This window comes from Prionailurus viverrinus, chromosome A3 (genome assembly GCF_022837055.1).
Source record: "Prionailurus viverrinus isolate Anna chromosome A3, UM_Priviv_1.0, whole genome shotgun sequence".
NCBI classification, from domain to species: domain Eukaryota; kingdom Metazoa; phylum Chordata; class Mammalia; order Carnivora; family Felidae; genus Prionailurus; species Prionailurus viverrinus.
In genome coordinates this window covers 87343385-87368886 of record NC_062563.1, presented here as the reverse complement: position 1 = coordinate 87368886, position 25502 = coordinate 87343385, and the positions used below count along the sequence as shown (strand labels likewise).

At 41.4% G+C, this 25502-nt stretch overlaps 1 protein-coding gene across 2 annotated transcripts in view; it reads right to left on the bottom strand.

Moving 5' to 3' along the window:
- Positions 1-4171: 4171 nt before the first annotated feature.
- Positions 4172-25502, bottom strand: part of ANXA4 (annexin A4) — a 61501-nt gene continuing 40170 nt past the window's right edge. For both annotated transcript variants that reach the window (XM_047853451.1, XM_047853452.1), the window contains 9 exons: positions 23987-24100; positions 22636-22726; positions 20589-20668; positions 18416-18472; positions 13377-13470; positions 9508-9603; positions 8917-8975; positions 7582-7704; positions 4172-5240 (listed from right to left, as the gene is read on the bottom strand). In XM_047853451.1, the coding sequence (XP_047709407.1) occupies positions 5181-5240; positions 7582-7704; positions 8917-8975; positions 9508-9603; positions 13377-13470; positions 18416-18472; positions 20589-20668; positions 22636-22726; positions 23987-24100 (774 nt within the window). In that variant the 3' untranslated portion in view covers positions 4172-5180. The remainder of the gene's footprint in view (positions 5241-7581; positions 7705-8916; positions 8976-9507; positions 9604-13376; positions 13471-18415; positions 18473-20588; positions 20669-22635; positions 22727-23986; positions 24101-25502) is intronic.

The following is a 25502-nucleotide window of genomic DNA, read 5'->3' as shown; positions in this document are numbered from 1 at the left end:
AAAGCGCGGACCGGAAGGCGCGTGCGCGCGGCGAGCCTCCGGAAGGGGCGGGGGAAGCCGAGTGTGCGTGGTGGGTGGGGCCTGCGCTGAAAGGTAAAGGGGGTTGGAACCGGGGAGCTTGTCGGTGCGTAGGCGGCTAGCGGCCTGCTCTCCGCTTGGGTCTCGCGCTACCATGAGATTTGGGGCCAATCTGGATTTTAGCGTTACTTCACACACCCCTTTGTATTAGCCCGACCGGGAGTTCCAGCTCATTGATTGTTTCTGCAAAAGTTCCTTGAGTTCCGGATACCTAGTAGGCTCTGTGCTAAGTAGGGGCAAAAAAGATGGTGCTGTTTGGGCTCTTCCTTAGAGGAGCTCACCACTAGTTGGGATCACGCCTTGCGGGCATTTGGCAAGGCTTCCTCGGGGAGGAGGACCTACTATGTGGAGTTTCGTTAGGCCTTTGTGTTTCTTAAACATCGGCCTTCTGCCGCCCTAGACGGGTTATGGCAAAGGTTCCCTGCACTTCCCAGCTTCCCTTCTAGCTGCAGTGAAACGTCTGAGTAGGGTCTGTACCAGTACTGGCAGGGCTTACAGTGCCTTCTGGAGGCCGGAGCAAAATTTACAGCTGTCTGCCTTGGACAGCCAGCTTTCATTCCCTGACACCATTCTGCTACTTTTTAAATAAAGTGTTTACAATGAATTACTCAGAGTAATACGGTAAACACCTATGGTCCCACCACACGTATGATAATTTAAAATTAAAATAGCTTTGGGGCGCCTGGGTGGCTCCGTCGGTTAAGCGTCCGACTTCGGCTCAGGTCATGATCTCATGAGTTTGAGCCCCGCGTCAGGCTCTGTGCTGACAGCTCAGAACCCGGAGCCTGTTTCAGATTCTGTGTCTCCCTCTCTCTCTGCCCCTCCCCTGTTCATGCTCTGTCTTTCTCTGTCTCAAAAATAAATAAACGTTAAAAAAAATAAATAAAATAGCTTTGATTCATTCTCTTCAATAGGACACTATAGATAGAAGCTCCCTCTCCATCTCTGTCTCTCCCTCCACTGTGGTGACCACTATCCTGAGAATAGAGTTTATCGTTTTCCCATGCATGTTCTTAAACATATACCCATAAGCACTGTATGTTCTTTAGCACATTTAGGCATGTAATTAAATGGAATCATATTGTACCTATCATTCTGCACCTTTCTTCTTTCTCAAAATTTTACTTTTAAGACTTATCCAGTTAATCTCCAGTTAATTGTCATTGCTCATTGTGTCACTAATCCACAATTTGTTTATCTTTTGAGGGAGTTAGGTTGTTTCTACTTTAATGTTCTTATAAAGTAGCAATGAACACCGTGTACAAAGATTCACCAAATAGATTCCTAGAAGTAGATTTCCTGGGAACTTTCCACCTCTGTTAGCTATTGCCAAGTTCTCTGGAATGATTAAACCAATTTATACTCTCATCAGCACCACATGTAGTTTGGGGGCCTGAGTGGACTGGTGTCTGACTCATGCCTGAGAAATTTGAATCAGGAGAAGCTGGCTGAGGCAATTTGGTAGGGGGTGGGGAGGGGGCAGGAGGTGGGGGGGGAGCAGACAATGGTGGCAGCAAGGGGATCAGTCTTCATGCCTAGAATTTGTCAGCACAAGGGATGTGCGCGCACGTGTTTCCCATGGAGCAAGTGTGGGCCACCATAAGAGAGCCAGCATGGGATCATCTTAGATTCTGTCCCAGAGGCCTGGGTGGAAGGTCAAACTGGCTTCAGCAAAGAACCTGAAAGTATTATCAGATTCCTAGGGGCTGAGGAAGGGATTGATAAAGGCACCCAGGAGAATGTCCCTAAGATTCAGCTTTAAATATCTGCCGCTGTTTCACAGTACTGATCCTCTATCACCACAGCAAGAACAGTCGGGTAAGAACTTTCCTGCTCCCCTTTACTCTTTTGGCTAAGTTTGGGCTGTGGTGGAGGGATGGGTGTGGGGAAGGAAACCGAAGTGGAGAAAGAAGAGAAACCCACCATATTCCTTACTCCTGCTGGCAATAGTCCAGAGCTGAACAATAGGCCAGAACTGAAGAAACCTCAATTATAAATCAAGTTTGGAATTTTGACTGGACATATTAATTACTAAAATGACCATAAGGGACTGCACAGTAGGACTTTTTAAAACCTAAGGGTGACCAGAAAAGTCCCAGCACTATCAGAATTTTCATCTAATGACAGGAGTAGACTCATGAATAAATGTAAATAAACAGTGGGACAGAAGAACAAAGTTGCCTCATAATTATATTCCAAAGTCATGCTTGTTCTTCACAATAAACAAACATTCCTCCAAGGTGGCTTTATCCTGCTTCCAGTCAACAAATGTTAATATCCAGTCACCATATGCAATTTGTTTTAAAAAATTTGGTTAAATCATATATAATTTAAAGCTAAAACTACTAAAATTTTGTAATGCTTCCAAAGCCAAATAAAGTTGGAGATTCCATACTCTTCTAGGTACATATCAAAGCAGCAGTACTATTTCCTGTAATTAATTGGAATGACTAAGTATTTGTACAAATAGTCTTCACCATTAGCTCAAGCACTTATAATGGGCAAGTAAAAACAAATTGAAAAAAAATCTTTGTATTTCATCTATCAAAATACAATAGATATTATAGAAGGAAAAAAGAAGGCAACTATTCTTTTTCTTAATTTTTTTTAATGTTTATTTTTGAGGGAGAGACAGCGAGCGCAAGCTGGGGTGGGGCAGGGAGAGAGGAAGACACAGAATCCAAAGCAGACTCCAGGCTCTGAGCTGTCAGCACAGAGCCTGATGTGGGGCTCGAACTCACAAACCATGAAATCATGACCTGAGATAAAGTCAGATGCTTAACTGACTGAGCCACCCAGGTGCCCCAGAAGGCAAGTAGTCTTATTTAATACAAATGTTCCACTTATAAGAGAGCATCACTTATTTCCAGAGAATAAATTAAATACATTATTTTATATTATTAAGTAGTGTTTGGTATATGTAAACATTAGTTTTATAGCAGTGACTGCACATAAGATTAAATATGTTATTTTTTCTTAATGTTGTAGTTTCTTTTTAAAAAATGTTTATTTATTGGGGGGCGGGGGGGAGATGGGCAGAGAGGGAGGGAGAGAATTCCAAGCAGGTCCCATACTCAGCTCAGAGCCCCATGCAGGGCTTGAATACATGAACCATTAAATCATGACCGCGCAGAAATCAAGTGTTGTAGTTTCTTTTTTTTTTTTCAATATATGAAATTTATTGTCAAGTTGGTTTCCATACAACACCCAGTGCTCATCCCAAAAGGTGCCCTCCTCAATACCCATCGCCTCCCCTCCCCTCCCTCCCACCCCCCATCAACCCTCAGTTTGTTCTCAGTTTTTAAGGGTCTCTTATGCTTTGGCTCTCTCCCACTCTAACCTCTTTTTTTTTTCCTTCCCCTCCCCCATGGATTCCTGTTAAGTTTCTCAGGATCCACATAAGAGTGAAACCATATGGTATCGGTCTTTCTCTGTATGGCTTATTTCACTTAGCATCACACTCTCCAGTTCCATCCATGTTGCTACAAAGGACCATATTTCATTCTTTCTCATTGCCACGTAGTACTCCATTGTGTATATAAACCACAATTTCTTTATCCATTCATCAGTTGATGGACATTTAGGCTCTTTCCATAATTTGGCTATTGTTGAGAGTGCTGCTATAAACATCGGGGTACAAGTGCCCCTATGCATCAGTACTCCTGTATCCCTTGGGTAAATTCCTAGCAGTGCTACTGCTGGGTCATAGGGTAGGTCTATTTTTAATTTTTTGAGGAACCTCGACACTGTTTTCCAGAGCAGCTGCACCAGTGTGCATTCCCACCAACAGTGCAAGAGGGTTCCCGTTTCTCCACATCCTCTCCAGCATCTATAGTCTCCTGATTTGTTCATTTTGGCCACTCTGACTGGCATGAGGTGATATCTGAGTGTGGTTTTGATTTGTATTTCCCTGATGAGGAGCGACGTTGAGCATCTTTTCATGTGCCTGTTGGCCATCTGGATGTCTTCTTTAGGTTGTAGTTTCTAACAGAAACTGACTAACACAAGTTTTTTAAAGATATCTTCTTTCAGGGCCAGGGTGAAAAATCTCCGAAGTGGAAAAGTCAATTAGAGAAAGAATATTTTAAAGACATTTTAAAGACACCATGTTTTATTACAATTATTTTTCCACGTCGTATATAAACTGAACCTTTGAATAAAATCAAGTACAACTTCAGAATAATTCTAGAGTTGAAAGGCACAGTGCAAATGTAAATTACTACAAATCAACAAAATTGAAAAATATTTAAAAAATTACTTTTAGCACAAAAAAATTCCTGTAAATAAAAGTAAATTCAGAACATTACACCATCATCAGTATAATACCTGGTTGGACACTTAGTTTTTTTCCATTCATCTTCCAGCTGGATTAAGACATTAACCATAATATTGTGGAATGTTCAGCATTTATGTTTGCTAACCAGACATATATGAGCTGTATAACCACACTTAGAATTTAATTTGCTCAGACGAGTTGGTGATTTTGGTATACTTCAACCTGGAGGGAGTAAGTAATCTTAATGTAAGATGTGAGAAAGGAAGTCTCCCATGCAAACTTTTGTAGAGATCAACTAACAGTATAGACAAAATCTAAACAAAGGAGATTAATGGATGTTTTCAAAGTATGACCATGTAAAACAGCGAATCGAACTGATATTCTTAAGAACTACATGCTCACAATTTCAAATAAAGAAATTACTAGCCACTTTGAAAACAATTAGGGAAGCAAAGTGATTTTACAGCAGTCTTTGAGTCTTCTGCTTTAATAGTTTTTCACCAAAACCATGAAATAAATTTAATACATTCCAATTTCTGTGAAACACAAACAAGGAAGAAATCTGTTAAAACCATGGAGTACATTTTTATTTCTAATTTAAAATCTCCTTTCAAGTTGTATAAGCTTTGAAATGCAAGTACAGCTTTAAAGCATCATAATGAGTAATTATAGATGAATAATAATACAGTCTATATCCTAAGGAGCATCTGTAGGCGTTTTAATTGGAAATAAGCATTCTGAGATAATACTAATAGCAATGTGGAAAAATGAAGTGAAAAAAAAATTCAAAGTGTTGGGAATCCTCCTATCCTTCCTGGATTTTATTTTAATCGTCTCCTCCACAGAGAATGAGCAGTACTTTCCTGTAGTCTCCAGATGTGTCACCCTGGGGGCAAGGGAAGCAAAGGAACAATCTGATAAGCGGGTTTTCAAAAGGAATACACAGATCGGAGTCAACCATGTTAACTTTTTCAGTCTTCTCTGGCTTTTTCTCAGAGAGGTATTTTTTTATTGCAAAAGTAATACCTGTTCAATATAGGAAATAAAGACATAAAAGAACATAAAAACCCTAATTCCACCATCTAGAGATATTCTTAGTATTTTGGTGTGTGCAATATCCTTCCAGACCTTTTTCTATGTGTATGGATTCCTATGTGAGGGGGTATAGTATTCTGTATTCTGCTTTTTTACATAATAGAGATTATTTCCCTATTTTAATTTATTAAATGTTCTTCTACAACATCATTCTTTAATGGTTAAATAGTATTCCGTTTTATATAGGTAAAATAATTTGCTTACCCTCCCCCACTGTTAGATATTTCTATCTTTTCTAATTTTTCACTATTATAAATACTGTTATAATAACCAATTGTAGTTAAATTTTTGTGCATTTTCTTGATGATTTACTCAGGATAGATTTTCATAAAATGAGAATTACCAGATTAATGATGGTGCCTTTTCTTAAAGAACATTTTTTTTAATGTTTATTTTTTTTTAATTTTTTTTTTAATTTTTTTTTTGACCTTTATTTATTTTTGAGACAGAGAGAGACCAAGCATGAATGGGGGAGGGGCAGAGAGAGAGGGAGACACAGAATCAGAAGCAGGCTCCAGGCTCCGAGCCATCAGTCCAGAGCCCGATGCGGGGCTCGAACCCACGGACCGTGAGATCGTGACCTGAGCTGAAGTCGGACGCTTAACCGACTGAGCCACCCAGGCGCCCCTTAATGTTTATTTTTGAGAGAGAGACAGAGAGAGAGAAAGAGAGAGAGAGAGAGAGAGAGAGAGAGAGAGAGAGAGAGATGGAGACAGAATGCAAGTGGGGAAGAGGCAGAGAGAGAGGGAGACACAGAATCCGAAGCAGGCTCCAGGCTCTGTCATATCAGCACAGAGCCCGATGTGGAGCTCAAACCCAGGAACCACAAGATCATGACCTGAGCCAAAGCCGCCGGGTGCTCAACTGACTGAGCCACCCAGGTGCCCCAATGACTGTGCATTTTCTTAAGCCTTTTGGTACATGTTGCAAAATAGCCTTCCAGAAAGGTGCTATAATTTCTACATATAATGTTTTATGGTCTAATTATTAGATCAATTTTTGTTTGTGCTTCATGGGCACTAGAAAAGAGGGACTCTCTGTCTATTGGATTCAAAGTTTAATATATATCTCTTAAATTAAATCTTAATATATCTTTCTTTATGTTTTGTCTCATCAATCTGCCAAAGAATAAGGATGTGTTAAATTCTATCTGGCATATTTTTCCATCAATGTCTTCTTTTGGAGCTTCAAATTTCTTATTTATAGATTTGAATGCAACACTTATTTGGCACTTAAAAGTTTCATGACTTAATCTTTGTTGTGAATAGTTGCCTTTATTAATATAAAGTGATCACTTTTTTCCTATTTAATGTGTTTTCTCCTTAAATTCTTTTTCCTTATAGCATAATCCCTTTTTCCTTATAGCATAGTGTTCTTTTCCCTGGCCTCTTTTTTACAGCTGCTTACATGTCACTGTATTCTAGTTGTTCCTTATAACTTACATTTTTCTTACTTTTGTCATTTTTGCTTTTTTAAAAAAATATTTACTTTTGAAAGAGAGAGAGCGTGCGAGCAGGGGAGGGGCACAGAGAGAGGGAGACAGAGAATCCCAAGCAGACTCCCCACGGTCAGCCTGAAGCCCCCAATATGGGGTTCGAACTGTGAGATCATGACCTGAGCCGAAGTGAGACACTTAACCGACTGAGACACCCAGGTGCCCCTGGATGTGAATCATTTCTTGTCATTCTCATGCCCAGTTAGGACTCCGGGAAGTCTGCTGCCAGGTAAACAAAGGCAGAAATCCAGCGTAACTAACAGGCTTTCCCACTGTAGATCTTAGCTGGCCCTGGGTAGGGTTCTGGATGACTGACTTTGTTGCTTATCTTCCACTGTAAGCAGGCAGGCAAGGAAATGACACTTTTAAAAGTATTCATTACAATATACTCTTTCTCTGTCCGGGGTCAACATAATTACTATATTTAGAAGGCAAACATTTCCAGCTTCTAACCTGGCAGAGATTTAAACATCTGTGTGAAAGGAAAGAAACTGGAAATACCTGAATTAGAGTAAGATCTTTAAAAGTGGTGCTATCTGCCAGGGAACGGATAAGAAGTGTCTGAATACCTAGGTCAGAACCCCATTTCTTTTCTCAGAGCTTTCCCCTGGGCCAAGGCCGGGCTCTCATGACCTACCTTGATGAAGGAATACAGAGACTTCCCATAAAGCCTCTTGAAGTTTTCCCGGATGTCCATCATATCAATCTCTGCTCGAGAAACCATAACTCTGATAAGGGTGTCATCATCGGTGCCCAAGCCCTATGGAAGAAAACAAGATCCATGCTGGTTCTCTGCTCTTCTTTAGCCTATCAAGGCAAGCCTATGCATGGCTCTCCTGATGACGTCTTTTGCACCACAAAGCCTGTAGAAGCCTGTGGAATACTGTTCCTCACCATGGTGTTCAGGGCTTTCCACAACCTACCTTTCCAACACTCTGTGTTCGAACCAGAGGAGACTGCTCTCTGCCATTCGAGACACATACCTGGTGTTCTCATACTGCCTGCCTCACCTGCAATGATTCTTCCCCACTGAATGTCATCCTTCCTTCCCCAGCCTTACCATCCTTCCTGCCAGATGAAATCCTCCAACGTAAAACTCCCTTTATCTATTTTTTTTAACATTTACTTGCTTACTTTTGAGAAAGCGAGGGCCCGCACAAGTGGGGAAGAGGCCGAGAGATACACACAGAATGTGACACAGGCTCCAGGCTCTGAAGTGTCAGCGTAGAGCCCAACGCAGCACTTGAACTCACAAAACTGTGAGATCATACCTGAGCTGAAGTCGGACGCTCAACTGACTGAGATACCCAGGTGCCCCTGTAAAATTTCCTTTAAGGTCCTGCTGAAATATACCAACTTCTTTAAATATTCTTCTCTGATCTTCATCCCCTAAACAAATACTGGAAGATACTCTTCTTTCTGTGTTCCTATATATTTGGATCCTCAACTACTGTCTTATATTCTATTTTGTCCTCACTGGTATTTTGCACACATGTGTCTTCCCCTTCCTACCTTCCAATCTCTCCTGTACCTCTCACGGTTCCCAGCAGCAGTCTCTGCACAGAGTATGATGCACGGTTAGGGGCTTGGGCTCTGAAGCCAAACTGCCAATATTTGCATCCTTGCTCCATTACTTCCTCACTGAGGACCTTGGACAAACTGCACATCCTCCCTATGTCTCAGTTTTCTCATCTGTAAAATGGGGGTTAATAATAGGACTTTCCCCTTAGAGCTGTTGTAGGGATAAAATTAATCCATATGTATACGGCATTAGGAATGGTGATCACATGTTATAAGTACTCAATAAGTATTACCTAGTATTATCATTAGTAGGCACTCGGTGAAGTATTTGATGAGTTGAACTGAGTATCTCAAGCTGATTTTGGTTAATTTGTATGGGAAACAGAAGTAAACATGAAGGTGGACATAAGACATGTTAGAGTCATTGAGATGCTAAAAATGAGCCATTTACCTTCATAGATTTATAAAGCCTTTCAGCAAAATATGCAGATTTGTTCCTCATGCACTTTACTGTTAAGAGATAAAAAAAAAAGAAATAAAAAAATTATAAAAGCTATGAGAAAAAAGTGGCAATTGTTCCCTCTGTTTCTACAAGGTATGAAGTAGTATTCTCTTGATTGCTTTGTCAGAAGAATTTTAGCCAAGGTCTATGTTTTATGAACATAGACCATGGAGAAATAATTAATAAAGGCAATTAAAGCAAAAGGCAGCATATAGTTTCAAAATGATTACTATGTCTACCATATGAAACAGTTATTAGTTCTAACCATCCATAGACTTACAAGAGTCAGCTAATATAGGATTATCTCTCCGGTATATTCAGATATAAAAGCACAGAGGATATAAAATATATAAAGCTACATAATATAATAATGATCAGATCATATGTAATACTTCTTGTCTAAAATTCTGCGTCCCATTATGAGGGACTGAAACTTTTTTTTAAATCCCTGAAAACACCTATATCCCCATGACAACAAACTAGTAAGGAGAAAAGTCGGTAAACATTTGTTTCTCTACTTCCCACCCTCTACCAACTTACCTATGGCCAGCAGAGCATCTTCAAAGCTACCAGATGTTTCAGATTTAATACTCTGCTCAATATCCTTCTGTGATATCCTTTTGTATTCATCAAACACTACAAACAATAACAAAATGGAATTATAAATAATAAAAAGAATAGAGGAAACTGAAATTTATGGAGAGAATGAGCATTCTAGAGATCACTGTTTATCTAAAAAAAATTTTTTTTAACATTTATTCATATTTGAGAGACAGAGACAGAGTGTGAGTGGGGGAGAGGCAGAGGAAAAGGGAGACACAGAATCCAAAGCAGGTCCCAGGCTCTGAGCTGTCATGACAGAGCCTGATGTGGGGCTGGCACTCATGGACCGGGAGATCGTGACCTGAGCTGAAGTTGGACGTTCAACCGACTGAGCCACCCAGGTGCCCCCATTTTTTTTTACAAGTATTTTTTAAAATTTTAATTTAATTTAATTTTTTAATTTATATCCAAGTTAGTTAGCATATAGTGCAACAATGATTTCAGGAATAGATTCCTTAATGCCCCTTACCATTTTAGCCCATTCCCCTTCCCATAACCCCTCCAGTAACCCTCTGTTTGTTCTCCATATTTAAGAGTCTCAGGTTTTTGCCCCCCTCCCTGTTTGCTTCCCTTCCCTTATGTTCATCTGTTTTGTATCTTAAAGTGTTCATATGAGTGAAGTCATATGACATTTGTCTTTCTCTGACTAATTTCACTTAGCATAATACTCTCCAGTTCCATCTACGTAGTTGCAAATGGCCAGATTTCATTCTTTTTGATTGCCGAGTAATACTTCATTGTATATGTATACCACATCTTCTTTATCCATTCATCCATCAATGGACATTTGAGACACCCCCATTTTTTATTTTAATTAAAAAAATTTTTTTAATGTTTGTTTTTGAGAGAGACAGAACACAAGTGGGGGATGGGCAGAAAGAGAGGGAGACACGGAATCTGAAGCAGGCTGCAGGTTCTGAGCTGTCAGCACAGAGCCTGACGTGGGGCTCAAACCCACAAGCTGTGGGATCATGACCTGACCTAAAGCCAGATGCTTAAGCGACTGAACCACACAGGTGCCCCGAAAAAAAAATTTTTTTCTTAACGTTTATTCACTTTTGAGAGACAGAGTGTGAGTGAGACAGAGTGAGACACAGAATCCAAAACAGTCACTATTTATTCTTTGGCATACCTCAGGAAGAAAGTAATTAGCAGTGTCAGTGAGAACCCAGGAGGCACAGGCAAGTGGAATGGGTGCGAAGGGAGGATGAAGGAATGTTGTGACTCTCGGAGGAGATCAGGCGAGTCCTTTCCCTTATTTGGGACCCTGTTTTCTCACACATAAAATGAACATAACATCTAGAGAGATGTGCTTTCTTTTCTCATTGTTCTCTTAATGAGCAGAACATGTCTTTTTGTAATTCTGGCCTTGGCAATCACCTGTGTGTTCCTTTTGGCTTAAAACTAGAGTAAGTCAACCCCTTGAATACTGAGTCACATTTGACACAAATGGTTGCCTCTTTTAATAGAATGTAACATAATTAGTTTTTCTTTCACTTTTTGCCAAGTATTTTCAAATGCGATGAGCCTATTTTCCTCTCGCTGTCTCCTTCTGGAGCCTTCTTAGAGTGGATATCTGTTTTTTCTTCTTAACATTGCTCTCTTTGGGGTATTTCCCCAGGCCCCATCAGTGTGATTTTCACAGGGCTGTCAACCCACAGACACCCCTGCCCCCCAACATACACCATAAGCTCTACCAAATCAGTGGGCAGTTCATCGGACCACAGCCAGTCTTACCCTCCTGGGGATTTTTTAAATTTAATTAATTAACTAATTAATTTTTAAAGAGAGAGAAAAAGATAGAGTCTTAAGTAGGCTCCACATCCAGCATGGAGTGGGATGTGGGGCTCGATCTCACAACCATGAGATCATGGCCTAAGCTGAAATCAAGAGTCTGATGCCTGCCTGACTGAGCCACCCAGGCTTTCCCCCTCCTGGGGGTTTTATAAATGAGCAGATAATGGGAATGGCCAAAAGCACTGAGTCAGCTTTAACCTCAGAGAACAGAAGAATTAACTGGGGAACCTGGGAAACGTCCTGGATGTCACTTTCAGGGATTCTAAATCAGCCAGTCTGAAGTAGGGGTTCAAGAACCAGCATTTTCAACAAAGACCAGACTGAGAAACTCTGCCTTACAAGTAAAATATGTGACTCCCTTCCACTGTGATCCCCAGAACTGCCTTGATTTCTGTTCTTCCTGGAATTGTTCAGCTCTTCCTTCAATTCTATGAGCCACCAGTTTTTTCCATTTTCCCTCTTGTCCCATTCTGTATTATTTCTCCTTCTTACTTAAGTTGGAGTGTCTATTGCTTGGAATCAAAAGATCTCATTGACACATTTTCAAAGTCCCAGTTTTCTCCACTGTAACATGGGGGAAATAATGGCTGCTCCAATGGGATATTGCAACAAACAATGCTTATCATATGCTTAGCACTGCACTGGGAAGATAATTAATAAAACCCTAGTTACTTGAATCCTCACTATTATTGTTTGTTGGTAAGAAAATTATGAAGTTTTCTTTATCCAAATAGTGCTTAGATTTTCTTCCAGTCGTTTACAAGCAGATATTTTATAACTTCCCGACAATTGTGCTGAGAAGTGAAAATTGTTACAAAGGTATTTGCATGGTCTTTAGCAGACCTGCAGTTCTTGGGAAATACCACCAGGTGGAGATTTATGTAATTAGTAATCTGGCAAGGGGAAGAAATAAGGAGCTGAGTCAGAAGTTGGTGCATCTGATGGTAGCCCGTGACATTTATTAACAGGTGTAATTACCTATTTTTAGGCACTGTGGAATATCTGAAATCACTGCAACTTCCAAATGTGTTGTAATTTTCAATTACTTTATGTTTTCAATTTAGCGAACTCATCCTCAAATTTCCCATAGGTTTTGTAAATTGTGTGTATTATACAGCACGGTGGGTTTATAAAATTGTGCTGCAACATAAAGACCTAAAGAGCTTATATAAAAGATGAAATATCCTATTTAATCCTTATTGCTGTTTACAAGAAAATAAACCTGACGACAAATGTTCCACAATTTTTTTCCCAAAGAAGTTTAAAAGCACATTACAAAGACTAGCATCACCAGAAGCAAATTAAAAACATTACACATAGGAAATAAAATGTGAAACTATCCACTATTTATCTTATGCCACATACTCCCTAAAGAAATCATTTCTATTAGCTTTACAACTTGGATATTAAATAGGAATAAATATCAACCAACAATTCTACTTCATTACTCACTGATGTACTGAAGATTTTTTTCTTATGTAAGTAAAATTAAATGGGGCAGGTGCCGGGTGGCTCAGTCGGTTTAGTGTCCGACTCGTGATCTCGGCTCAGATCATGATCTTGCAGTTCGTGAGTTCGAGCACTCATAGTGCAGAGCCTGCTTGGAGTTCTCTCTCCCTCTCTCTCTGCTCCTACCCCACTCATTTTCTCTCTCTCTCTCTCTCTCTCTCTCAAAATAAATAAGTAAACTTAAAAAAAATTTTTTTTTAATTAAATGGGGCTGCTTTAGAAAAAGGACTGACCGCGAACGTTGGTTTCCTACAAACAGGAATGCCAAACCCCTATGAATACATTGTATATCCACTAATTATTCATCATTAATATTTCAGAAATTGGCTCTCATGCACACTGTTGCACTCCTACATTTCCAAGGTAAGATATCTAAGACAGTTCAGTGCAATCAGTTCTTTGTACCACGTAAAGGGGAAAAGGTTCTAAATTAATTATGGACAATATAGTTTTCACTGTCTTTCAAACAGTTTCTTTGGAAGATGAGGCAAGTGCCTTACCATGCAACAGATGATTGCGGTTCCGGGAACAGAGAACAGTTAGAAATTTCACCTCATCTGTCCCCCATTTCTTCTCTCCAGCCTCATACAGGTCCTGAAGCCAAACAAAGCACAAGTTTAAAACATCACAGAGAAGGTGCCAGGAAATATACAAATATTTCCAGAACTTCAAAGAGCTGAGCTGGCTGCGTTTTATTTTGTTGGTGATGAGGGTGGAAGTGGTGTTGGTGAGTGGCAAACAATGACTCAAGACTTTTCCTTAGGTATATGACTAATACGACCTTTTACTATCTCCTTGAGAGGGCAAGCACCAGCAGCAGCTCCTTATATACAGACTACATGGTTCTATCATCAGAGCTGAAAGGAATGCCCTAGACTAGGCTTACCATACAGAAGTCACTAACCATATGTGACTACTTACATTTTCATTCATGAAAATTTACAAGTCAACTCCTCAGTCAGACTAGCCACATTTCAGGTGCTCTGTGGCCATTTGTGGCTACTCTGGCTGAGGAGTTGACTTTTAAATTTCATTTAATTTTCGTTAATTAAAATTAGCCAGTGGACACCCATACGAGACAGTGCCAATGTAGAACATTTTCAGCATCACAGAAAATTCTACTGGACAACACTATTGTAGAATGATCTGTGATTTGCCGAAGGCTACACAAGGTGTCACAGTAGAACCAGGACCCCATTAGTAATTGTTTATATTCCAAACAGGTAGGACTATAAGAATTTGACTCTGGCCACTTTAACTATATTACTGATAAATCAAAACTACTATTCATATTACCTCACTGCTATTTTAAAAAAACAACAGGAAAATAGCAACTGTTGGCGAGGATGTCGAGAAACTGGAACCCTGTGCACTGTTGATGAGAACGTAGAATAACGCAGCCTCTATAGAAAACAGTATGGCTGTGCTTCAAGAAATTAAAAATGGAATTACCATATGATCCAACAATACTACTTCTGAGTATATAGCCAAAAGAATGGAAAGCAGATCTTACAGAAATATCTGTATATCCATATTCACAGAGCATTGTTCACAACAGCCAAAAGTTAGAAGCAACTCAACTGTCCATCGACAGACAGATGAATGGATAAACAAAATGTGGGCTATACAAACACTGGAACATGATCCAGCCTTAAAAAGGAAGGAAATTCTGGCACATGCTACAACCTGGATGAACCCTGAGGACATTATGCTAAGTGAAATAAGCCAGTTACACAAACACAAGTACTGTGTGATTACCTTGTATGAGGTGTCTAGTCAAACTCATAGAAACAGAAAGCCAGAGAGTGGTTGTCACTGGCTGGGAGGAGGGGGAAATGAGTTGTTTAATGGTGTAGAGTTTCAGTTTTGCAAGGTGAGAAAGCTCTGGAGATTGTTTGCACAGGAATATGCACATAGTTAACATTACTGAACTATACACTTAAAAATGGGTAAGATGGCAAATTTTATGTTATGTGTGTTTTATTTTAAAAATGTTTTTGGAGCACCTGGGTGGCTCAGTCCGTTAAGTGTCTGACTTCGGTTCAGGTCGTGATCTCACAGCTCGTGGGTTCGAGCCCTCCATCGGACTCTGTGCTGACAGCTCAGAGCCTGGAGCCTGCTTCAGATTCTGTGTCTCCCTCTCTGTCTGCCTGCCTCTCCCCGCTCACACTCTGTCTCTCTCTCTCAAAAATAAACATTTATTAAAAATATTTTTTAATTTTTTAAATTTAAAACCCTACTGTTTATTTATAATCAGCAGCTGGCTTGTTAAGTTTCTCAAAATGCCCTTAACTGACACATTTTTGTCCCTCATTGGGCTTCCCTCCATCTACTCACCTATTCTTTCACTTCTTTGTCTAATTTCCTCACTGCTTTAGAGTCAATTCACAGAACCATGGAATTTTAAAGCTCAGAGGGCATGAAGAGTTCATCTAAGTAATAAAGTAATAAGCTTTAAAATTCAGATTTTCCTGTTTCGTCTAAGATCACTTCTTGTCGGCTCATCTAGCTCCTTTATCTTTTCTTGCCCTTCATCTGGCTCCGTTTTCATCTCTGTTCTTTTCTCACCGCCTTTTTATTTAGCTCTTGTTTCACTGAAACCTGTTTTTCTCTTGTGTATTTTAGGGTGCAAAGCCATGTGAAATCTGCCTCTTCCTGACAGTGTGGCCCTGTTTGCCTCCCTTGCTGCTTATGTTTGTTCACAGGCCACATAGTGTCTGATCTGAGGATTTGCTGACTGTCATGCTTTTTCATTTTTAAGTGATGAGCAGTCTATCCAGATCTGTTCTTTTCCTCCAGAACAAGGTGAGGGGATTCTTCTCGGAGCTCCTCACTTTTTATATGGATGGAGTTCCAGCAGGAGCACCAGTTGCTAGTCCACGGAGGGCTGCTGAGACACAGGAGTTCCCTGAGGAATTTCTTCCTGTTCGCACAAAGCCACTGTGCTTTGAGGTTGGGGGCATTGGCCTCTTTTCTGTGGCAGAAATGTCCTTCCTGCATCCTTGGCCCAGGTTTGCTGCCCATCTGGCATTTTAACGGCCCTCCTCCATGGTTTCCAGTGTTGATGCAGATTTTCCCTTTTTTAGATTTGCTGGTTTGTTTGTTTTTCAGGAGAAGAGAACCAAAATGTGTCATCCAGCCAAAGCTCTGAAGGGCATTTTTACTGTAGTTTAAAAACTTTTTTTATGTTTATTTTTGAGAGAGAAAGAGAGACCGAGCCCAAGCAGGGGAGGGGCAGAGAGAGAGGGAGACAGAATCTGAAGCAGGCTCCAGGCTCTGAGCTGTCAGCACAGAGCCTGACGTGGGGCTCAAACTCACGAATCTTGAGATCACCATCTGAGCTGAAGCTGGACACCTGACCGACTGAGCCACCCAGGCACCCCTAGGGTAGTTTTAATATATCATGAGTTTCTTTTTCTTTTTTTATTTTTTTTTTTAACGCTTATTTATTTTTGAGACAGAGAGAGACAGAGCATGAACCGGGGAGGGTCAGAGAGAGAGGGAGACACAGAATCTGAAACAGGCTCCGGGCTCCGAGCTGTCAGCACAGAGCCCGATGCGGGGCTCAAACTCACGGACCGCGAGATCGTGACCTGAGCCGAAGTCGGCTGCCCAACCGACTGAGCCACCCAGGCGCCCCATGAGTTTCTTTTTAAAGTAGGAATTTTGAGCACTCCCTATGATGTCCTTCAGTGCCAGTTTCATCCCAAGAACAGATGAAATTGGACTCGTTGGATAACAGCCTTTTTAAATTTTAAGATTTCTACCTTTTGTAAGTTACCATGACCTGATTCCACCTGCCCTGATCATTCTTCTCATCTCAAACTCATTTACTTTCCTCAAAATCCAGCTATAACACCTAGTGGTTGCAACCACTCCCCCTGCCGCTGATACAAGCCACAGCAAAGGTTGACAAGGTTTTCCTACTGTCTTATCCTACAAGAGCTGAAATATCAGTGGGCGTTGGTCTTAAATTCCTCACGTCTTGGTGAAGGATCCAGAAAAACCTACTCTGAGTTCTACTTCCTCCGTCCAACTTTCCCAGCCCAAACTTGGTAGGAAACCCCTTTCAGCTGATCACTTCCAAGAGGCTCCTTGAAGGGCCCTCAAAACAGTTGATTGAACTGCATTTGTTTAAAAAAATCAGACAGACCTGGATTCAAGGAGCCCAATTCTACCAGCTAGGAGATCTTGGACAAGTTATTTATTTATTTATTTATTTATTTATTTATTTATTTATTTATTTATCATTTACCGTAGTTAGGAATGATTTTTTTGGATAAGTTATTTAAATCTTCACATCAGTTTCTTAATCTCTAAAGCAGAAGTAAAAATATCTACTTCACAGATGTGTTGTGAGGAAAAAGCGCAAAGCAGTTAATGCAATGCCTGGCATCTAAGAAACGCACCAACAATTGACAGTGGCTATAATGTCTCAGGAATAAATTGCTTGCTAACTCTTCATTTAGTTTGAGATACACCTGTAGGAGCTCCGGAAGGAGCTATGGAGGCTCCTTCCAACATACCCAAAAATGTTGTCTTTGAGGTAGCTGAAATTCATGTAAGCAACCAGGAGTTCAGCGTTTTCAATACCTTCTCCCTCCTCAAAGCTTTTGTTTTAGAGGCAATTTCCTATTTCTCTAGTATGGGATGGGCCTTCCTGCATCCTCAGAACTCTTATGACACACATACCCCTCTTCCTCTTGGTGAAAGCAACGGGTTCTTTCCTGCAGAATCCATAGTGGTTCATACCTTGCATAATGAATGGGAACAGTTCTTCCCCATGGTTGTATATTGGTTGAGAGTACAGGATCTAGATCCAAATTGCCTAGGTTCAAATCCCAGTTCTGCCATGTATTATCTGTGAACTTGAGCAAGGAACTGGACTTCTGTAAGCCTCAATTTTCTTGTCCATAGAACGGGGATAGCAATACTTGGTTCACAGGGTTATTGCAAGGATTCAATGACATACTTTGTATCAAGAGCTCAACAGTGTTTGGCACTTGGTAAGGACCCACTTTTTATTAGTTCTTATTGTCAGTGTTACCTGGCTGCAGTAAATAGATCAGGCATCAGTGCCAGGGCAGCATCAGTGGGCTGGGCACCAGGGAAACAACTGCCTCTTGGGGGTTGATATTAATTTTACCCCAATGGGGTACACACTGCGCCAAGCTGTTTAACACAGGTGCTGTCAAATGTTCTCTCTGGGGAAGTAAAAATTCAAGGTAAATAAAGCAAAGGCAGGTCCCTTCACCTTCAAGTGATTCCAAAGATGGTCCATGGTTCTCTGGGGTGGCCATACCATGGTCCCAATGTCAAGAACACAGGGGGGCTTATATAATGATGCCCTGTATCACCCCCAAGCCCCAAGTATCTCTGCAGGAAATTTCTGCATTAAAGGTTATCTATGGGAACCTTTTTTTTTTTTTTTTTTAATATATCCCAGCCAGGCAATATACACTGAAATATAAGAGGGGATCCACCAACTAAGGCATGTCTTACTGGCAAAAGAAAAGAAAGAAATTTCAGTTCTACTAACCTGAGCATCCTGTCTCATGAGAGCATCATCCAGATAATTTCCTTCATCCCTGCCACCCTGAGAAAAACAAAACAGAGAATGAGAGAGTATCCATGAAGATGGTGGTGGGACACACTGTTAGGACAGAATGTCTGGGAACCCAAGGACATGATAATTAGAATGCCCACAGAGGTCACACTTCCAGCCTAGGGAGAGAGGGCAGATGTCCTCTGAATGTGTTTGCATTATTCCTGTGGCTCTGGTCTGTGCCTAGAGAACATGACCAACCAGAGCCAGCGGCTCCTTCATGCTGCCTGGGCAGTCTCTGCCAGCAGAAGGGGAAGCAGAGAAACACTGCCTGCTGACTGCTCCCTCCACTGCTGTCTCCTCCCTTTGCCAGCTCACCCCACTCCTATATCTTCCCAGCTAACTCAAGGCCTTCCTAGCAGGCAAATCTACATTGATCAATTCTGCCAAATAAGGGCTTGGAACAAAGGAGAATCAAGAGTCTAGGACCAGCAGTGGGGCTTAAGGAGCATGTGAAAACGCCTCACCCCTCACCAACATCAGCTCATGGGAAGGGCAGGGTTGAAGCCTGGGAGGAATGGTAAGGAGTAACAGGCTACTTTCCTCTGGATTGTTAGACTATTTTTTTTAATGATTATTTATTTATTTTTGAGAGAGAGAGAGAGAGAGAGAGAGAGAGAGAGAGAGAGAGAGAGAGAAAAGAGAGAGAGCACGGGGAATGGCAGAGAGAGAGGGAGACAAAATCCCTAGCAGGCTCTGAGCTGTCAGTGCAGAGGCCAATGTAGGGCTCAAACTCATAAACTGTGAGATCATGACCTGAGCTGAAATCAAGAGTTGGATGCTTAACCAACTGAGCCACCCAGGCACCCCTTGTTAGACTACTTCTATTGCTATGCTGTCTCAATATTCTATGGTCTAGGCATGGCTTGGCAGAGTGCTAAATCTGAAAGGCAAAGAACAAAATGGGTTAAGAAATGCTAAGAAATAAGGAGTGAGGAAAAAATAAGGAAACAAGTAAAGCAGGTCAGCGTTATTAAGTAAATATCACAGGCAGAGTGTGGTGGGGTTGGAGATGATTTCTGGGGTCCTGCCTTGTTAATATTAACAGAAACAATATTATTGTTTTACAATATTAACAGAAACAGGAAGTCAGGAAGATGAGCTGGTTTGGGGGGGAAATGAGTTCAGGTTTAGTTTAGGAGGACTGATTTGAGGTGATTGTAGACTATAAGGAAACACCTTAAAAAGCAGTGAGAAATGAGAGTCCTACACTCAGGAAGGACGTCAGGATAAAGACAAAATTGGGAAGTCATGTGAAATGTCACATGTATGCATCTTCTATTTTCTGGTACCCCTCCTCCCACACTAGCCCAGTCCTGCTTTACTTCTCATCTGGAATATTGAGGTAACTTCCTACCAGGCCTCCCAGCCTCCAGTTCAACTGATCTTACACATCACTGTTACATTACTCTTCTAAAAATGCAGTTCACTCCAGCGATCCCAAACCTTTAGCAGCTCCCTACTGCTCTCCCAACAAGGGATCTCAGTTCATCTTTCCACCTTGTTCCTAGAATCACCAACCAACTGCTCAGCCAACAATTCCTTGAACACACCCCACACCCCATGTCCCCTGCCTCCTTGCCTCTTTCTGGCTGTTCTTCCTGCCTGTAACGCACTCACTTATATCTGTGCCTCTTGAAATCCTAGCAACCCTCCAAGTCCTCTCTGAACCAGCACCTCTGTCATGAAGGCTGCTCTTTGTTTCTGCAACCAGACTCTCTCCTTGAAACTTCCTTTTACTCTGTGCTCCTCCTTTGGCACTTTTCATGCCTTTATTATAGCAATCTGTGTACCTGATATATTCCTTTATGACAACATAAACTTTTAAAGCCTAGAAGTTGTCTCAACGCACTGAGCAGCAAGGGTACCTGGCATGTATTAGGTACTTATATATATAAATTTGAATAAATGGGCATGCGTGAGTAGCTAGAGTCTCTAAAAGAGAGAGAGAGGATTAAAACAGCAGAGAGGCCCATGAACAACACTTGGGGAATATTCACATCTGGCAGGATGAAAGGGTGAGCAAGGCTGGAAAAGGGGATTTGGAGCAAGCATCCCGATAGAACTCAACCCCCATCAGGAGCAGCCCACTGAGGGCGCGACTCACAGCAGACAGAGACACCAGCACCCTCTGGAACATGAATGAAGTGTCAGAGCGAATGTCATCTTCAAGGCTCTTCCCATATTCTGGCAAGAGAGCAAAGTTAGCTGCATCAGAGTAGAGTCCTGTCCAGCGCTGCGTCATGCTCCAGAACCATCTGTCCTCCCCAGGATCAGCCGGTTTACCGAAGCAGTTTGTTATGAGGGTTTTCAACCCCACACACAGTTTTTCCAAAACTGAACTCTTGTAAAATGGTCAAGGCAAGTTTAGCTTGTCGTTATAGTAGAAACAATATGTTCCTGGTCCTTAAAATGAAAGGTCAAGAGGGCTGGGGCTGTACTCCTCCTCCCGCAGTTACTACTGTCCAGGAGTCTGCCCCCACCGTGGTTCTCAGTGATGGAAGGAACGGTGACTGTTGACTGGCACATGGAAAGGCAAACAGAGCAGAGTTTCTGAGCCTATGTTTGGGGACATGCAGGGGGCTGTCAGACCCAAATTCTAGCAGCTTCCCACCAAGAGCTTCCCCAGAGAAGTTGCAGCCCTTCACAGCCCTTGGGTAGAAGATCCATTCGGCAGACATGGGGATTGGAGTGTTTGAACGAAGCTCCCAAGGTTTAGTATCTCCTGCCCTGAACACTTACCAAAACTCTTACTGTTTTGTTTCCTTTCTACCAGAGTAGTACATGGAAAACTCAGGGAAAAACAAATAAGTAAAATGGAGGGAAAAAGACTCCACAAAACTCCACCATAATCTAATCACCCAGAAATAATCATCGATACCACCTTGGTGAGTCTCCTTCCTCATTTTTCCTTATTTACGTATGTTATTTTTCTTTTATTCTTTTTTTTAAGTTTATTTATTGGGGTGAGGGAAGACACCATGAGCAGGGGAGGGGCAGAGAGTGAGGAAGAGAAAGAGAATCCCAAGTAGGCTCCACGCTGTCAGTGCAGAGCCTGATGCAGGGTTTGAACTCATGAACCACAAGATTGTGACCTGAGCTGAAATCAAGAATAGGATGCTTAACCGACTAAGCCACCCAGGTGCCCCTGTTATTTTTCTTTTTTAAAAAAATGGCATCATAGCGTGCTATTTTATGATTTGTCTTTTTCACTTATCCATATACCATACCATTTAACAGAATTTAATAATATCCTTCAATATACATTTTGATGACTACATAATACTCCATTGTGTGGGTGCACCATATTTTGTTTAGTCAACCTGCTACTGATGGACATATTTAGCTAATATAAACAATACCAAACAAGCACCAAAGGATCTAAACCTTTGAGCAGTTTTTTTTTTTTTTTTTAATTACATTCTTAGGGCAAAAAGGCATATTATCTTTTAAAGACTCTTCATAAACATCATTCTCTGGAGATTTTTAAGAGGGGAATAAATGGCTATCTTTCTTAGGTGGCTGGAGGGTATACAGTCCAGTGTGGAGGTAAGAAGTTGGGCGAGAGAGCCCCTCCAGGGCATTCCCTGAAATGCTAAGATTCATTGGTGCCACCACTTTTGAACAAACATGTTTGATTCTCTGCTTGATAATAAGGAACAACTTTCAGGGTAATAAAACACTGCACTGGGAGTGGCATCTTCACCTAAGAAGTCTTGAGAAGCAAACAGATTGTCATTTGCCTAGACAGGAAACTGCCTAAAAGTGGAGCTTGGAACTAAGGATCCCTCATGGTCAGTGTTTGTAAGAATAAAGTATTTTTTAAAAAAAATTTTAATGTTTATGTATCATTTTGAGAGAGAGTGCAGAGAGAGACAGAGAGAGAGGCAGAGTGTAGTGGGGAAGGGGAAGAGAGAGAGACACAGAATCTGAGGCAGGCTCCAGGCTGTCAACACAGAGCCTGACATGGGGCTTGAACCCATGGACTACAGACCATGAGATCAGGACCTGAGCTGAAGTCAGATGCTTAACTGACTTGAGCCACCCAGGTGCCCCTCTAAGAAGAAAGTTTAATCAGTAGGTAACTACCCACTGCTAGTTTACTTTTCAGATCACAATGAAACCTCAGTGGGGCCCCTGAGAATACTACATACGAAGCTGGTAGGTCTGGTTTATACGTCGGATCTCCTCAGGTGTTCGGGAGGCCAGGATCTCAATCAGGCAGCCCTCATCCGTGCCAGCTCCCTAAACACAAAACCCAGAGAAGAGGGAGTTATGAGTCAGTTTATAATGTTGAATCCCAGACACAGAAGCATATAACCAGGAATCTGCAGAGAAAAAAGCAACCTATTGGGTTCTAGCAACAGGATTTGCTAATTTTTAAGTTGTCCTGCCCAAATTCCAATGTTTACCATAATTGTTTTTAATAATAACAAACATTTATGGGCTGTTTCTATCAGCTGATTATCTTGCCAGGTTATGGACAGTGTCTGCCCTCTAGAGGCTTAATCTTTCCTTGACTTCCCCTGTACTTTTTTTTTTTTTTTTTTAATTTATTCGTTTTGAGAGAGACCCGTGCAGATGTGCATGCAGGGGAGGGGCAGAAAGAGAGGGAGAGAGAGAATCCCAAGCAGGCTCCATGCCTGACACAGGGCTCAGTCTCACAACCTGAGATGATATCAAGAGTCCAATGCTTGGGGCACATGGGTGGCTCAGTCTGTTATGCGTCTGACTCTTGATTTTTGCTCAGGTCATCATCTTATGGTTAGTGAGATCGAGCCCCACATGCGGCTCTGTGCTGACAGCGTGGAGCCTGCTTGGGATTCTCTCTCTCTCTCTCTCTCTCTCCACCCCTCCCCAGCTCATACTCTCTCTCTCTCGCTCAAAAATAAACATTAAAAAATTTAAAAAGAGTCCGACTAAGCCCCCCAGTTGCCTGCCTCCCCCATCCCCGTACTTTTCCTTTGAAAGGCAGAATCTTCTGGCAAAGACTGTTACCTCTTCGCTTTCCCAGAGCCTAGCCGAGAACCTTCCACAAGGCAATTTACTGGCATGTTCGGGGAGGAGGGTAACTGTATTTGAATTTTGTAGTTGGTCATTAAAAACAGTCAGCCTAGGGCTAAGGCACAGTGGATCTAGCACTGAGGGAGGCTGAGAACCCTTTCTGCCAGTAGTGAGCCTCTGGCAGCCCCAGAGGCTCCACTGTGTCAGCCATGAAGTTTTGTGTCTCAAAAGCAGCTAACATGACAACAACGGTCCTGAAGCTGCACCACAAGCACAACTCTAACCACTCCCCGTGGAGCCACAGGAAAGAGCAAATGATTGCATAACTTTATGGAGAACAGCTTTGAAGTTTACAATTACTATAATGTAATGTCATGTTTTCGAGTTGTCATCAGTGAAGGAAAATCTTTCTCCTGAACTTCTCCCTCCCCACTCCCACAGGGTTTTTGTCACTTTCTTGAGGAAGCTGGTCCGTGGCTGCAGAAGAAGAGGGACACACACCTTCATGGCCCGTCGCAGCTCCTGCACATCATACAGCACGGTGGGCGTCATCATTCCCACAATCACCCGCTCAAAGTTGCCACTCAGTTCCGACTTCAAGTCATCTATCAGGTCCTGCAAGGCAAGCAAGTGGCTCTGTTTAACTGCCATGCTAACTTAAACCAGCCCGGCTGCTCTCAGAGTGTGGTCCGGGATGCCTGGGGTCTCCAGACTCCTTCAGGAGGCCTGCAAGGTCAGAGCTCTCCTCATGATAACACTAAGACATTATTTGCCTTTTCATTGTCATTCTCTCCCATTTGTACAGTGGAGTTTTGCAAAGGCTACTTGACATATCTACATTTCTACAATTCTGTTAAAAGGCTATTAAAATGCCCTTTTCCAAGTACCTATCTGTACAAGACCAGATTTTCTTCCTATACTTCAACCAAAACCATGTATCACAACAAACGATGCAGAAGCATATATGAGAATCCAGCTGTCTTCCACTAAAGCAGGCGTTAAAGAACTTTGCAAAATGTAAAAGAATGCCAATTTGCTCACTAAATGTTAATGCTTTGGAATATATAGCTATTTTTCATTAAAATGTTATTTATATTAATATGTAATATATGTATTGTTTTTTTTTTTTTAATTTTTTTTTCAACGTTTATTTATTTTTGGGACAGAGAGAGACAGAGCATGAACGGGGGAGGGGCAGAGAGAGAGGGAGACACAGAATTGGAAACAGGCTCCAGGCTCTGAGCCATCAGCCCAGAGCCTGACGCGGGGCTCGAACTCACGGACAGCGAGATCGTGACCTGGCTGAAGTCGGACGCTTAACCGACTGCGCCACCCAGGCGCCCCTGTATTGTTTTTTAAATAAATTAACAAATACATATTTTAATGCCTCAGTTTTAATTTTTAGTATGGTAAATATCAATAGATATATTCCACAAAAACAAAAAAAGTCCTCAATAAGAGTGTAGAAGGGTCTTGAGATCAAAGTTTGTAGACACTGACTTAAATGTATTCACTCACTTAGCAATATACTTTGAATATATTTCCAAGTCAATAATCACGTATGACATTTTTAACAGCTGCTGAAATTTATATATGTAGATGCAATATATTTGTAGATGCAATCTATATGTAGATGCAATATAATTTGTTTAATCAGTCCCTTGTTTCTATTTTTTGTGCCATTATGTACACACGCATTTAGCTATATCTTTGGGATCATTCATGATTATTTCTTAAGATTCAATTCCTAAAAAGAAATGTAATTCTTTGGACAAAGGACCAAATTCTAAAGATGTTCATTTACATTTCCTCCTAGAACAGGTCAGAGAGTTTAAGACCCTGCTCAAGATCAACCAAAATAAGGAGCTGAGATACCGTTTAAGTCAGATCTCTGATTCTCACAAACCTGACTGCACAGCCCTCCCTATATTTCAATCTCTTGTGCATATTTTTAGGTCACATCCACACATAGTGAATGAATGAATGAATGAATGAACAAATAAATTAGGGCTCAACT